Source organism: Akebia trifoliata, chromosome 3 (genome assembly GCF_017979445.1).
Source record: "Akebia trifoliata isolate Shusen 1 chromosome 3, ASM1797944v1, whole genome shotgun sequence".
Classification (NCBI taxonomy): Eukaryota; Viridiplantae; Streptophyta; class Magnoliopsida; order Ranunculales; family Lardizabalaceae; genus Akebia; species Akebia trifoliata.
Window position 1 is genome coordinate 16,596,702 of NC_141377.1, and position 13,768 is coordinate 16,610,469.

General features: G+C 36.2%; 1 protein-coding gene and 1 non-coding gene across 2 annotated transcripts; one reads left to right on the forward strand and one right to left on the reverse strand.

Annotated features, from left to right (window-relative positions):
* Positions 1–5,484: 5,484 nt before the first annotated feature.
* On the reverse strand, positions 5,485–5,591 carry LOC147406070 (small nucleolar RNA R71). The gene has a single exon (XR_015177163.1). It is a non-coding gene; the product is annotated as a small nucleolar RNA R71 (small nucleolar RNA).
* Positions 5,592–5,846: 255 nt separating this feature from the next.
* Positions 5,847–8,963, forward strand: LOC147406071 (uncharacterized). Its single transcript, XM_086432479.1, has 6 exons — positions 5,847–6,342; positions 6,541–6,722; positions 6,790–6,823; positions 6,938–7,015; positions 7,202–7,651; positions 8,404–8,963. Exons 1-6 carry the CDS (start codon positions 5,847–5,849, stop codon positions 8,961–8,963), a joined length of 1,800 nt encoding a protein of 599 aa, XP_086288605.1.
* The last annotated feature ends 4,805 nt before the right edge of the window (positions 8,964–13,768 follow it).

The following is a 13,768-nucleotide window of genomic DNA, read 5'->3' on the forward strand; positions in this document are numbered from 1 at the left end:
TTTTGCTCAGTTCTGCTCAGATGCCGCCGAAGGCTATCTTGAATTTTGCTCAAATACCGCCGAGGGTTTCTCTGATTTTGCTCAATTTTTCTTAGATGTCGCCGAAGGCTTTCTCGGATTATGCTCAGCTAGTTGCCACCGAGGGTTTTCTCAGATTTTACTCAGCCAATTGCCACCGAGGGTTTTCTCGAATTATGCTCAGTCAGTTGCCACCGAGGGCTTTCTCGGATTATGTTCAGCCAGTTGCCACCGAGGGCTTTCTTGGATTAAGCTTAGCTAGTTACCGCCGAGGGTTTTTACAGATTTTGCTCAGATTTTACTCAGATAGTTCATTACTCTTTCACCCTGAGTAGGTAGAGTAGAACTCTCAGAAAAATAGTTCATTACTCTTTCACCCAGAGTAGGTAAAGTAGAACTCTCAGAAAAATAGTTCATTACTCTTTCACTCAGAGTAGGTAGAGTAGAACTCCCAGAAAAATAGTTCATTACTCTTTCACCCCGAGTATGTAGAATAGAACTCCAGAAAATTAGTTAATTACTCTTTCACCCTGAGTAGGTATAATAGGACTCCCAGAAACATAGGTCATTACTCTTTCACCCTTAGTATGTAAAATAGGAATTTCAAAAAAATAAAGCTACTCTCAGAAAAATAGTTCATTACTCTTTCACCTTGATTATGTAGAGCAGGACTCCGAAAAAAAATAGTTCATTACTCTTTCACCCCGAGTAGGTAGAGTAGGACTCCCAAAAAAAAAACAAAACTCTTTCACCTAGGGTATATAGAGTAAGACATTCAACTTTTACTCAAATTATGCTAATTTATGCTCAGATTTTGCTCACTTATGCTCAGTTTATGCTTAGATTATACTCAGATTATGCTCAGTTTATGCTCAAATTTTGCTCAGACCATTTGAGATTTATCTCAGATTTCAAGTACACATACTTGCACATTTTTAGTCAGGGATAATTTTTTAAAATTCAAGGATCTGACGCCGTCAGAGAGAGCTCACTCTCGAGGACCTGACAACCTTTTAGTTCGAAGAGAATTTTACCCTCAAGGATCCGAACGCCTTGACGAGTTGCTAAATTAAGTTGTAAAATGAAATGTCACTAGCTTTGGCATTTGGATATCGTACTATCTACCAAAATAGATTTACTATCTAGTTTGCTTCAACCCTCTGCCAAAGAAGGACATCTGTAGACACCCCATTTTTGCACTCACTTGATTAATCAACTAGTCAAGTCGATTGCGATGATTCCCAATGATGGATGAATATTCTAATATATTTTTGTTTGTTGTTAGATATGTTTCAGAAATTCAGATGAGGTATCTCAAACTAACAAAACTATAGAAACCACGCTACGCTGGGACAATATAACCCTAAAAACATAGAAATCATCATTTTGCATACAAAAAGAAGCTTTATGATAAAAATTACTAAAAAATGACCAAATTATCAAAATACCCCTAACATCAAAACATCCTTAAAACCCCCTTACGCTTAGGAAAACCCATTTGAACACATAAAACAACAAAATGAAATCAAATAAATCATTTCACCAATTTTCACCAAATTTGACAAAATTACGGAAATACCCCTCATAGGGTTCACAATCATTTCATACAAAAAATTTCATAAATGACACAAACTCATAATCCCATTGAATTTCTTACGAAAAAATCGATTCCAAAACATCTCGGAACATCAAAAAATGACTTGAAATACAAAAGTTCTCTTCGAGGTCAAAATAGTAACTTTTTAATTTTAACAATTTAAAATTTTGAAATTAATAAATAAAACATTAATTAATATAAAGTGAAAACTTTAAAAAATGAATTTAAAAATCTAAAACAAGAAAATTAATCAATCAAAATTGTTGATGGTTGCCCACTTATTTAAGTGGAGGCACCTGATATTTATTAAAAAACCCATTCATCTAGGGGGCCTAAAGAATTAAAATATAATTAGGAGGCTCTCCATAAAACTTAAAAATATATTCTTTCATTGTATGCAAGATTCAAAAATCTAATTTAAAATATCAAGTCAATTTCATAAGACTTAAGTCAAAATCCTAATCTAATGAAAACTAATCAATCAAATAAAACTTAAGTCAAAACCCTAATTCACCTTATCTAAAAGGAGACCTAGTTAAACCCTAATTCTTCCAAAAAAATCTATAAATATAAAGCCTCCACAACCTAATCTGGTAGGTCAAAATAAACCTAGAAAAAATAGGTCAAAAAGTCTCCCTAGCCTTTTGAAAACCCTAATTTTGAAGCTCTAACTCCTTTCCTATCATCCAAACCCCAGCTTTTAATCAAAAAATACCTAGAAGCCCTTCAAAAATACCTAGAAACCCTCCAAAAAATATATAAAATACTCAGATCTAAGAAGAAGACATCTCAACTTGGAGATCTGAAGCAATCCAGTGACAGAGGAAAAATAAGGAAACTCGTACAAGGACACTCCCTACTAGTACTGAGGGAACAAGTTGTTGCGATCATCTAGGTATAATTTTTTATTTTTTATATTTGTTTTATTTTTTGTTTTAGGTCTTTAGCAATGTAATCATTTTTTGGGACATAGTAAAGATCAGTATTTGCTAGGTAGGGTTGGTGCCTAATACTTTCCAACCCCGTAACGTGATCCCCGAACCATAGTTTCTTTTTATTTGTAGATTAGTTCTTTTTATTTGTTAGAGTCAATGCTCGGTTCCTAGACCGTAATAATTAGGTGGCGACTCCCAAACCTCAAAAATCAAAAGTGGATCCACATTCCCTGCGGATCGAGGGCGCTTTCAATGGGACAGGTGACTGAGTCTCAGAATAAGTTTAGAGAGGAGATGCTTGAGTCACAGTCTAGACTAGTCGAGGAGGTGGCTAAGTTGAGGAAGCACCAGGCTTCTTCACAAGGGATCGACCCTATTCCATCCCAGGAACCACCACATGAGCCATAGCCACAGGTTGTACCATTGAGGGCAACGAGAACTCCCCTGTCCTCTGCATAGATAGATCTAGGGATGTGGCTATAGAACTTCTAACGACTACATCTACCAAGATTTGGAGGTTATTCCTACTCGGCTGAGGTCGAAGAGTGGGTTTTGAGGACTCAAGAGATTTTGAGTGCTATGCAGTTCTCGAGAGACCAGTGGGTAACAGTGACTACATTTTAGTTCAACGGGGATGCCAACTATTGGTGGCATTCTGAGAAGAATGTTTTGGGGGATAGACCTTTCGAATGGGCCGCCTTTAAGAGGATGTTCCTAAACAGACTCATATCAGAGATTGCCCGAGAGATTAAGCATCAGGAAATTTTAGGGTTGGTGCAAGGCAATCTATCCATTACAGATTACAAGCTGAGATTTACTAGATTGTCACGATACACACCCGAGTTCATTCCGATCAATTTGTAGAAGCCCCATAAATTTTTCATAGGACTACGACCCTACCTAAGGTCCAGGATGTCAGTGGTTGAGACTACCAGGCTTCTTTTCATCTTAGGGTTGATCTGGCCAAGAGGCCGATGTTTTTGAGACTGAGTACCTCTGGACCCATATATCCGTAGTACTGAGCTCCTACACAACCGAGTTATGGATCAATTGGGACTTTAGTGAGGCCAACAAGGCAAAAAAGATGAATCAGGCAGATTACAAGACCCCCGACTCCAACTTACCGACTACCTTCCCCCTAAAAACCTCAAAGAAGATTACAAGACCACCGACTCCAACTTACCAGCTTACTTCGTTTGTAACGACTTATTCTATGAAATTTTACTTTACATTTTTTTAATTTGAGAGTGATTTTATTTAGTAATCGTTCTTTTTATTATTTTAGGTAATAAATGGCCAAGAATATGAAAATGAAGCAATTTGGGGTGAAATCGGAAGAAAATACGAAGTTTCGGAGAATGAAGTACAAGAGGCAGAGGCCACCGCAGCGGTGGATACATGTCCGCCGTGGCATTCGTATTTAAATCAACAAAGGCCCCAAGACAGGAGCTAGCCGCCGCAGCGATGGGTACATGCCTGCCGCGGCTCGCAGCGCGGTCCCTTTTCTGCACTTCGTCTCATTTTGTTATCATATCGTTTAGATCTGATTTAAAAGGGATTTAACCCCAATTGTATTCAGAACGTATGGAGGCTATAAGTAGTTTATTCTTAGGATTTATTGGGAGATTGAAAATGCTAGAGAAGAAGGGGGATAGGAAATCAAGTGATTGCTACTGCAATATTGAATTTTACTGGTTTATTCTTCCTTTCTTCTATGTTTAATTTCAAGATGTTTGTTTTGTATTTTGTTATTAACTAAATTTTGTTTCTAGGGTTGAGATGTAACTCAGATACTATTTCGTAGTTATTTTACTCAAATTCAATTCTTTGTTTTGCAATTACTTATTTGTGTATCTATTTTGAGTTAAATGCTGTCAATTCTGAAGGCCAAAGTTTTGATTGATTTATTGATCTAGGTTTATAATGAGAATTAGAATCTAGGTTAGATCAATAAAATAGATCACGTTGGAATGAATGAACGGTAGAGGTACTTTAGCATGTTCTAAGAGGTTAATAATTCAATTTACAATAATTCCATAGATTTTATGACTCTTTGGTATTTAAATTCACATAGAGATGTGCAGAGTTAATATTTAAAGGAGTAATCTAGCGTATTTCGAGAGAAAACACTAGTTGGTATAGGGAATTAAACTTCCAAATAAGGCAAAGTAGGAATTACTTTGAATAATCAATTAAGTAGGAGTATCTGTAGTGAAGTCGAAAGCCCTAGGTTTTTAATCCATAAGAATCCATTCTTTCTTGTTTCATTATTATTTCAATTTGCAATTCTACAATTCTCGATTCATCGAATAGTAATTTAAGTGATTATTTTTGGTACTTAGTAACTTAATCCTCGTGGGAACAATATCTTATATTAGTACTTGAAACGATTAGTGCACTTGCTAGCATAAATTATACGCATCAAGTTTTTGGCGCCACTGCCGGGGATTAAAGATTAATATCGATAAGACACTTAGAAGGCTAAATAGGGAGCGCAAGCAAAGAGCTGAACAAGGAGTTTTAGCAATGGCGGAAGAAGAGAATAATGGTGGTGGTGGAGATGCAGTATCGAATAGAGCTCTAAGGGATTACTCTATTCTCAATGTCGGTGTCTCTAACATTCGAAGGCCACTTATTCAAGCAAACAATTTTGAGATCAAGCCTGCCATCATTCAGATGATACAATCTTCAGTTCAGTTTGGGGGATTGGCTAATGATGATCCAAATCTGCATATTGCAAATTTCTTAGAAATTTGTGATACATTCAAGCACAATGGGGTGACTGATGATGCCATAAGACTGCGTTTGTTTCCGTTTTCATTGAACAGCAAGGCTAAGGCATGGTTGACCTCGCCACCTTCAGGAACCATTACTACATGGGATGGGCTGGTTAATGCCTTTCTGACTAAGTACTTTCCACTAGTAAAATCTGCGAAGATGAGGAACGATATAACCAATTTTCTACAGCAAGATCAAGAATCTCTCTATGAAGCTTGGGAGAGGTTTAAAGATCTCATAAGGAAGTGCCCGTACCATGGACTACCGTTATGGATGCAAGTACAAACGTTTTATAATGGTTTGCTCTCAAACACCCAAACCATGGTGGATGTAGCAAGTGGAGGAGCATTCTTCAACAAGATACCGAAGGAAGGATATGAACTTATTGAAGTCATGGCTAGTAACAACTTCGTGAAATCTGACAGGAATGCACAGAAAAGGACAGCCGGAGTTCATGACATTGATGCTTTTACAATTTGGCTGCTCAAGTTGCTATTTTAAATAATAATTTTAAAAAAATGAATGTTGCTATAGTTTCTAATGTAGTTTGTGATAATTGTGCAAGGAATCATCCTACTTTGGAGTGTCAAGGCCCATATGAAGCAAATTCTTTCGAACAAGTGAATTATGTGGCCAACAATCAAATACAATACAATCCTAACTCCAATTACTACAATCAAGGGTGGAGGAATCATCCTAACTTCTCATGGAGCAACAATGCAAATATGCAAAAATCACCTCCTTCTTTTCAATATCAAGAGAAAAAACCAACCATGGAAGAGGTCTTCACCCAATTCATGCAAAAGACCAATGACTTCATTGATGAAACCCAAGCCAATTTCAGAAATCAAGGTGCAAGTATTCGCAACTTTGAACATCAAGTTGGGGAGATTTCCAAGCTATTGACGGAAAGAGCTCAAGGAGTACTCCCAAGTAATACTGAGAAGAATCCCAAGGAGCATGTGAAAGCTATAACTCTTAGAAGTGGGAAGAAGTTAGAACAATCAAAGAGGGGTAGCAATTAAGCAAATGAGGATGAAACTGCTCTTCCTAAAGATCAAGATGCTACTGCTCCTATTCAACAACCTATTCCACAACCATCTTCTAATCCCATTCATTTTCCTCAAAAATTACGAAAGCAAAATTTAGATAAGCAATTTTCTAAATTTATTGATATTTTTAAAAGCTTACATATTAATCTTCTTTTTCTAGATATGCTAGAGCAAATGCCGAAATATGCTAAGTTCTTGAAGGAAGTTCTATCAAACAAGAGGAAATTGGTGGATAATGAGAAGGTTATGCTCATGGAAGAATGTAGTGCTATTCTTCAAAGAAAGCTTCCCCAAAAGCTAAAAGATCCAGGGAGTTTCAATATTCTTGCACTATTGGTGATTGTAATTTTGATAGAGTTTTATGTGATCTTGGTGCAAGTATTAATCTGATACCTCTCTCTATTTACAGGAAACTCAGTTTAGGGGAAGTGAAGCCTACTACGGTATCCTTGCAGCTTGTAGATAGATTATCAAGCATCCTAGAGGCATTATTGAGGATGTTTTGATAAAAGTGGACAAATTCATATTTTCTACTGATTTTATCGTTTTGGATATAGAAGAAGACAAGGTTGTCCTACTCATATTGGGAAGACCTTTTCTCGCCACAGGTAGAACTCTCATAGATGTTCATCAAGGTAAGTTGATTTTAAGGGTTCAAGATGAATAAGTAACTTTTAATGTTTTTGAGGTTATGAAATTTCCTTCCGATGTTAATGCATGTTTTGTAATAAGTGTTTTGGATAGGGTAGTAGCTGAAAAATTTAATAAATCTTTTCCTCCCTTACTTTTGGAAAATTGCATATTAAATGGTAGAACTTTAGGAACTCTAAGTGATGATGAAGATATAATTGAATGTGTGAATAATCTTGATGCTTTGCCACTTAGTGAGTTTCCAAAAAGGCTTAAATTTAAAGAGTTGGGAGCTGTGCATGTTAATGAACCATCATCTAAAAAGGAACCTCCTAAACTTGAACTTAAACAATTGCCATCACATCTTAGGTATGCTTTCTTAGAAGAGTCTTGTTATTATCCTGTTATTATTAACTCTTCTTTAAATGATTTGGAGGAGGAAAAGTTATTGAGGGTTTTAAGGGAGCATAGGAAAGCTATTAGATGGACTATTGATGATATCAAGGGAATTAGCCCATCTATTTGTATGCACAAGATTTTGATGGAAGAGAGCTACAAGCCATTGGTACAACCTCAAAGAAGATTAAATCCTTCCATGCAAGAAGTGGTAAAAAAGGAGGCTGTGAAGCTTATGGATGCAGGTATAATTTATCCAATCTCGGATAGTTCATGGGTAAGTCCGGTCCAAGTGGTTCCTTAGAAGGTGGTATGATCGTGGTGAAAAATGACAACAATGAGCTTATACCCACAAGAACGGTGACCGGATGAAGAGTTTGTATAGATTACCGGAAACTCAATGATGTCACAAGAAAGGATCACTTTCCTTTGCCCTTCATTGACCAAATGGTGGAGAGACTTTCCGGGCATGATTATTATTGTTTCTTAGATGGATATTCAGGCTATAATCAAATTCCAATAGCACCGGAGGATCAAGAGAAGACCACTTTTACATGTCCATATGGAACCTTTGCTTATAGAAGAATGCCATTCGGATAGTGCAACGCCCCTGCTACTTTTCAACATTGCATGATGTCAATTTTTTCCAATATGGTTGAAAAATACATTGAAGTGTTCATGGATGATTTTTCTATTTTTGGTTCTTCTTTTGATAATTATCTTTCTAATCTCTCTTTAGTTTTGCAGCGATGTGTTGACACAAACTTGGTATTGAATTAGAAAAAATACCATTTTATGGTAAAAGAAGGAATTGTGTTAGGACATCGAATTTCTACTAAAGGAATTGAGGCAGACCGAGCAAAAATTGATGTAATTAAGAAGCTTTCACCTCCTACCAATGTTAAGGGAGTTAGAAGTTTTCTTGGACATGCAGGATTTTACAAGAGATTTATTAAAGATTTTTCTAAAATTGCTAAACCTCTTTGTGAATTGTTAGTAAAAGATGCAGTTTTTTATTTTTCCAAAGAATGTTTAGATGCTTTTGAAACTCTTAAAGTGAAATTGATATCTTCTCCTGTTATTGCTGCACCCGATTGGGAATTGCCTTTTACTTTGATGTGTGATGCTAGTGAATATGCTATAGGTGCTGTTTTAGGACAGCGAAAAGATAAGGTCTTTCATGTGATTTACTATGCTAGCAAAATTTTAAATGAGGCTCAATTGAATTACGCAACTACCGAAAAAGAGCTTTTAGCAGTTGTTTATGCTTTTGCCAAATTTCGGTCTTATTTAATAGGTTCTAAAGTGATTGTCTACACCAATCATTCGGCTTTGAGGTATTTATTTGCTAAAAAAGATGCAAAGCCAAGGTTGTTAAGATGGATTTTACTTTTGCAGGAATTTGACTTGGAAATCAAGGACAAGAAAGGAATCGAAAATGAAGTTGCAGATCATCTTTCTAGGATGGACCATGTGCAGCCAAATGAAGAAGTTGATGGGGATATTAATGAGAAATTTCTGGATGAGCAGTTGTTTGCAGTTGGAGAAGCCCCATAGTATGTTGATATTGTCAACTATTTGGCTAGGGGGATTTTGCCTACTGAACTCACCCACCAAAGGAGGAAGAAGTTCTTTTTAGATATTAAGTATTTTATATGGGATGATCCATTCCTTTACAAGATGTGTGCCGGAAGAGGAGATGGAGAGTATTCTTCAACATTGTCATTCTCGTGAAGTTGGATGACACTTTGGAGCAACCAAGACAATAGCAAAAATTTTACAATCAGGATTTTATTGGCCTACTCTTTTTAAAGATCCATATAATTTTGTTGCCAATTGTGATAAATGTCAAAGGGTTGGGAATATATCTAGGAAAAATGAGATGCCTCTAACATATATTTTGGAAATTGAATTGTTTGATGTTTGCGGTATTGATTTTATGGGTCCTTTTCCATCTTCTTTCTCTAATCGTTTTATTTTGGTTACTATAGATTATGTGTCCAAGTGGGTTGAAGCTATAGCATTGCCAACCAATGATGCTCGGGTGGTGGTAAGATTTTTGAAGAAGTATATTTTTGCAAGATTTGGAACACCAAGAGCTATCATAAGTGATGGAGGATCACACTTCTGTAACAAACAATTTGATTCACTTTTGAGCAAATATGGAGTGACACATAGGGTGCCTACACCTTATCATCCGCAGACAAGTGGTCAAGTTGAGGTATCCAACCGTGAGCTAAAGAGGATTCTAGAGAAGACAGTCAATTCTTCAAGGAATGATTGGTCAAGCAAATTGGATGATGCTCTATGGGCCTACCGGACAGCGTTCAAGACACCTATTGGAATGTCTCCATATCAATTGGTTTATGGAAAATCTTGTCATCTCCCAGTTGAGTTGGAACATAGATTATATTGGGCTGTTAAGTTCTTGAATTTCAATTTACAGGCTGCAGGGGAGAAGAGACTGTTACAGCTAAATGAGATGGAAGAGTTCCGGAACGATGCTTATGAGAATGCTAGGATCTATAAGGAAAAGACGAAGAGATGGCATGATAGGCACATTCACAAATGGGAATTCAAAGAAGGACACCAAGTTCTCCTCTTCAATTCAAGACTTAAACTTTTTCTGGGAAAATTAAGATCACGGTGGTCCGGTCCTTTACTGTCAACAAGGTCTTACCATCGGGGGCAATAGAAGTCAAGCATCCGTCGAAAGGGATTTTTACAGTAAACGGGCAGCGATTGAAGCACTACTTCGGAGGGAACTTTAGTACCGAGCAGGTGTCCATTTTGCTTTCAATTCTGAAGTGAAGATTCAAGAAAGTCTCGCTAAAGACTTAAATTTTAGCGCTTCTCGGGAGGCAACCCGATTTATTTCTAAAATTAAAATTTCAAGGATTTAGGATTTCATTAGTTTATTTTATTTTAGTTTTAGTTGTTATTTTATTTTATTAGGTAGTTTAGGATTTGTTTTATGTTATTTGTTTTGATTTTAATTATGTTTGTTTTATTTTTCAGGTGAATAAAGGATTTCAGTGCTGCCCAGTCAATTTCGTCGCAGCGGTGGGTACATGTACGCCGCGGCAGTTTCTGAAAATAAGATAAAGAGGCCAAGCCCCAAATTAAAGGAATTAGGGCAAGAGTCGCGGCGGAAATGACTTACCCGTCGCGGTGCGAGTCACGAAGTTAGAATTTTAAGGGGTTAAACCCGTCATTTGGTTCAAACTTCTCACATTCTCTCCGCCCCTTTCTCTTCTTTTCTCCAAAAACCTCTCATTTTCCTTCACCTCTTTATCTTCCTCAACCTTTTACCTCCCCTAACTCTATTTAAATCCACAAAATTTCTTTCATTTGTTCATATCACTCTCACTATTCTTGTTTCTTCTCAGAAAAATGAAAGGTTGCTACTAAGTTTGGGGAAAGGAAGGTGATTGCATTGAAGTTCGGATTCGAGATTTGAAGAAGAGGTTTAGGTTTGCAAAAGTGGTAAGGGTTTTCTTCTCTCTTGATTGAAGTTCTGTGTTTGGTTGATTTCTGATTAGAAGAATTTTATTTGGGTTATAATGGCTTCATCAAGTACTTCTAAGAAGAGAAAATCTAGGGTTGTTTATGATAAAAAAAATTTGTTAGTGAAGATGCACAGAATAGGTTCTATGAATCGGTAACTGGTAGAAATCCCATAGTAGAAAGGGGATTAACTGTCACAGCTGTAGGATATCCTCGTATTAGGGGGATTATAGAAGAGAGGAAATGGGAAACGTTTTGTGCACAACCTAAGCTTGCAATAGTACCAGTTTTGAGGGAATTCTATGCCAATGCTCCTGAACATGACCATAGAAGGTGTTTGTTAGAGGAAAACATGTCGATTTTAGTGGGGAGGCTATCAACAAATTTTTCAAATTACCTGATATTACGAAAGATGATTATAATAGATTCATTGGGAGGCAAATAGATTATCAAGAGATATTGCAAGAGATTGCTGTGCCAGGTACCCAACGGAAACTAACAGAAGAAAAACCTATGACATTTTCGAGCATTGGGCTCATAAGGACTGTAAGGCTTGGTATTATTTTTTGACGGCTAAAATGATGCTAATAAAGCATTTTAGTGATATTAATAAGGAAAGGGCAATTCTCTTGTACTGCATTGTGACTGGAAAATCTATTGATGTGGGGAAATTCATTTCTTCTCATATTATACAGTGTTACAAGCACACTTCCATGTCATTATTTTATCCTTTCTTGATCACTGCTTTGTGTGTTGTTGCTAAGGTCCAATTTGGGGCAGATGAGGAGACTTTGGCTCCTATGGCTGCACTTTTTGATAGTAAAGTGCAAGGTATAAAAGGGGTTGACAGAATGGCACCAATTGTTCAGAGTCAACAGGCAAGACCACAGTCTTCCAGAGCTCTTACTATGGCTGAGCGGATGGAGAGGTTGGAAGAAAGGGTTAATCAGTAAGGCGAGCAGCTCCAGTAGTTTACAGAGTATCAGTATGCCTGCAACAACACTCTTGAGTTGATGATGAGGCAGCTAGCAGTGGGGATAGCAGTGGACATGTCACAGTTTCCTAACATGCCAGTTTATCCAGGACAGTCACATGGAGAGGGACTGGGGTCTTCTCGGGCAGAGGACTTAGATGGAGATGAGGGTGATGGAGCAGCTGAGGAGGAGGAGATGTAGTCTCTATTTTTACTTTGTTTTACTTTTCTGTCTATTTTTTTGTTTTTGATTTCTATTTTTAATTTCTATTTTATTTTCTGGATTTATTAGTTATGTTTTGTTTTATTTTGGATATTTGAACTAAGTATGAGTTTTCTTTGTGTGAGTTAACGACTTAACATTGGTTGCAAGCGTGGCTTTTTCTTTTTCTTTTGAGGATACTGCTTGAAAAGAAAGGAGAAAATGTTGTTGTACCCGAGAAAAATCGAGAAGGAAGTTATTCTGTCCCTTAATTTCCTTACTTTAGTTTGTTTGCTTTTATTCATTGAGGGCAATGAAGATAATTAAGTTTGGGGGGGGGGGGGAGGATAATTTGATTCTTTTATTCTTTGAGTTGTTAGCTGCATTAAAGTCATACTATCATTCTTTTCATTATTCTATTTTTCATTCTTTTATTCTTTTCTATTCTTTTATTTGTTTTCTACATTAAAATTTTTGCAATAAATTTTCAACTTTTGAGCATTTCTTTTGTTTTCGAGTCAATTCATAAAGTCAATGATGATAACTTGATTACTGTGATATGTGGCTGTTGAGTTGGAATTCGATATTACTTAGACTTTGAGGATAGCTTAGACGTTTGTTTTGTTTGAATTGGATATTCAATGTTGGTCTAGTATGGTAATTTTGAATAATGATCCTGTTTTGCTACTTAGAGACATTTTATTTAGACATTTGTGAATGAAAAATAGGCCTCAACAGATTTTAGAACTTGGCTGATTGTCGCTCGAGGGAAATCCTAGACTTTTATGTGGTTTAGGAAATGATTTAGGCTATCTTTGGACCGTTTGAGCTTTTCTTGCCTACCTTAATTATTTTTTATTTGCTAGTTACCTATTTGAGCCATTTATTTAATTTTTAGCCTTAATTTTCTTTCTTTAAACTTATCTTCCTACCTGATTTTGAGCCTAAACACTTATCCTTACCTTTAATGAGAATATTCACTTATGTGTGATTTGTTGAGATTGAAGAGCAAAAATCTATTGTTAAGGGAGAAAAGGATAGAAAAGAATGTTGTTGACCTGGTGATAATCAAAGATAAGTTAGGGGGTCTTGAAGAAAAATGAAGGAGGGATACAAGTTTGAAGAAAAGTGTTCTGCATTTATTTATTTTGTTTGTATTATCATAATAAAAAAAAAATAATAAATAAAAATAAATAAAATAAATAAAAAGAATTTGATGGTAGTAGTGGTGAAAGTGTGCGAAAATGTTATAGCACAAAAGAAAAAAGGAAAGTATGAAAAGTGAAGTTGTGATGTTAGTATTCTTAAGCTCTTTAGAATGTTACATTTTGTTCGATTGTGAGTATTCTCAATCTTTGAATTATCCTATCCATTCTTTTTGAGCCAATACCTAAACCTGACATTACAAGCTTAATTAAGACCTTTTGATCCGAGGTGGCATGATGAGTTTACATTAGTGGAGAGTGACAAGAAAGCCAAGCTTATGAGATTTGATATTTTCATTACTATTTAGAGGTCAAATTTGTTTGCATTGTTTTTATAAAATTATCCGGGTGGTAGAATGGATTGTTTTAGATATTACTTCCTTGGATTTTTCAGAGGATTGATCATTTGAATGGGATGAAAGTTTGGGTGATTTTTCTAGTTTTTGTAATGTCCAATAGATTCTTGACGCTTTAT

Excerpts from the sequence above, each read along its gene's own strand:
- LOC147406071 (XM_086432479.1), top strand. The coding sequence starts at position 5,847 with ATGAATGTTGCTATAGTTTCTAATGTAGTTTGTGATAATTGTGCAAGG. Across the intron at positions 6,343-6,540 it reads GTTAGAACAATCAAAGAGGG|ATATGCTAGAGCAAATGCCG; the intron begins GTAGCAATTAAG and ends TTCTTTTTCTAG. Across the intron at positions 6,723-6,789 it reads TTCTTGCACTATTGGTGATT|GAAACTCAGTTTAGGGGAAG; the intron begins GTAATTTTGATA and ends CTCTATTTACAG.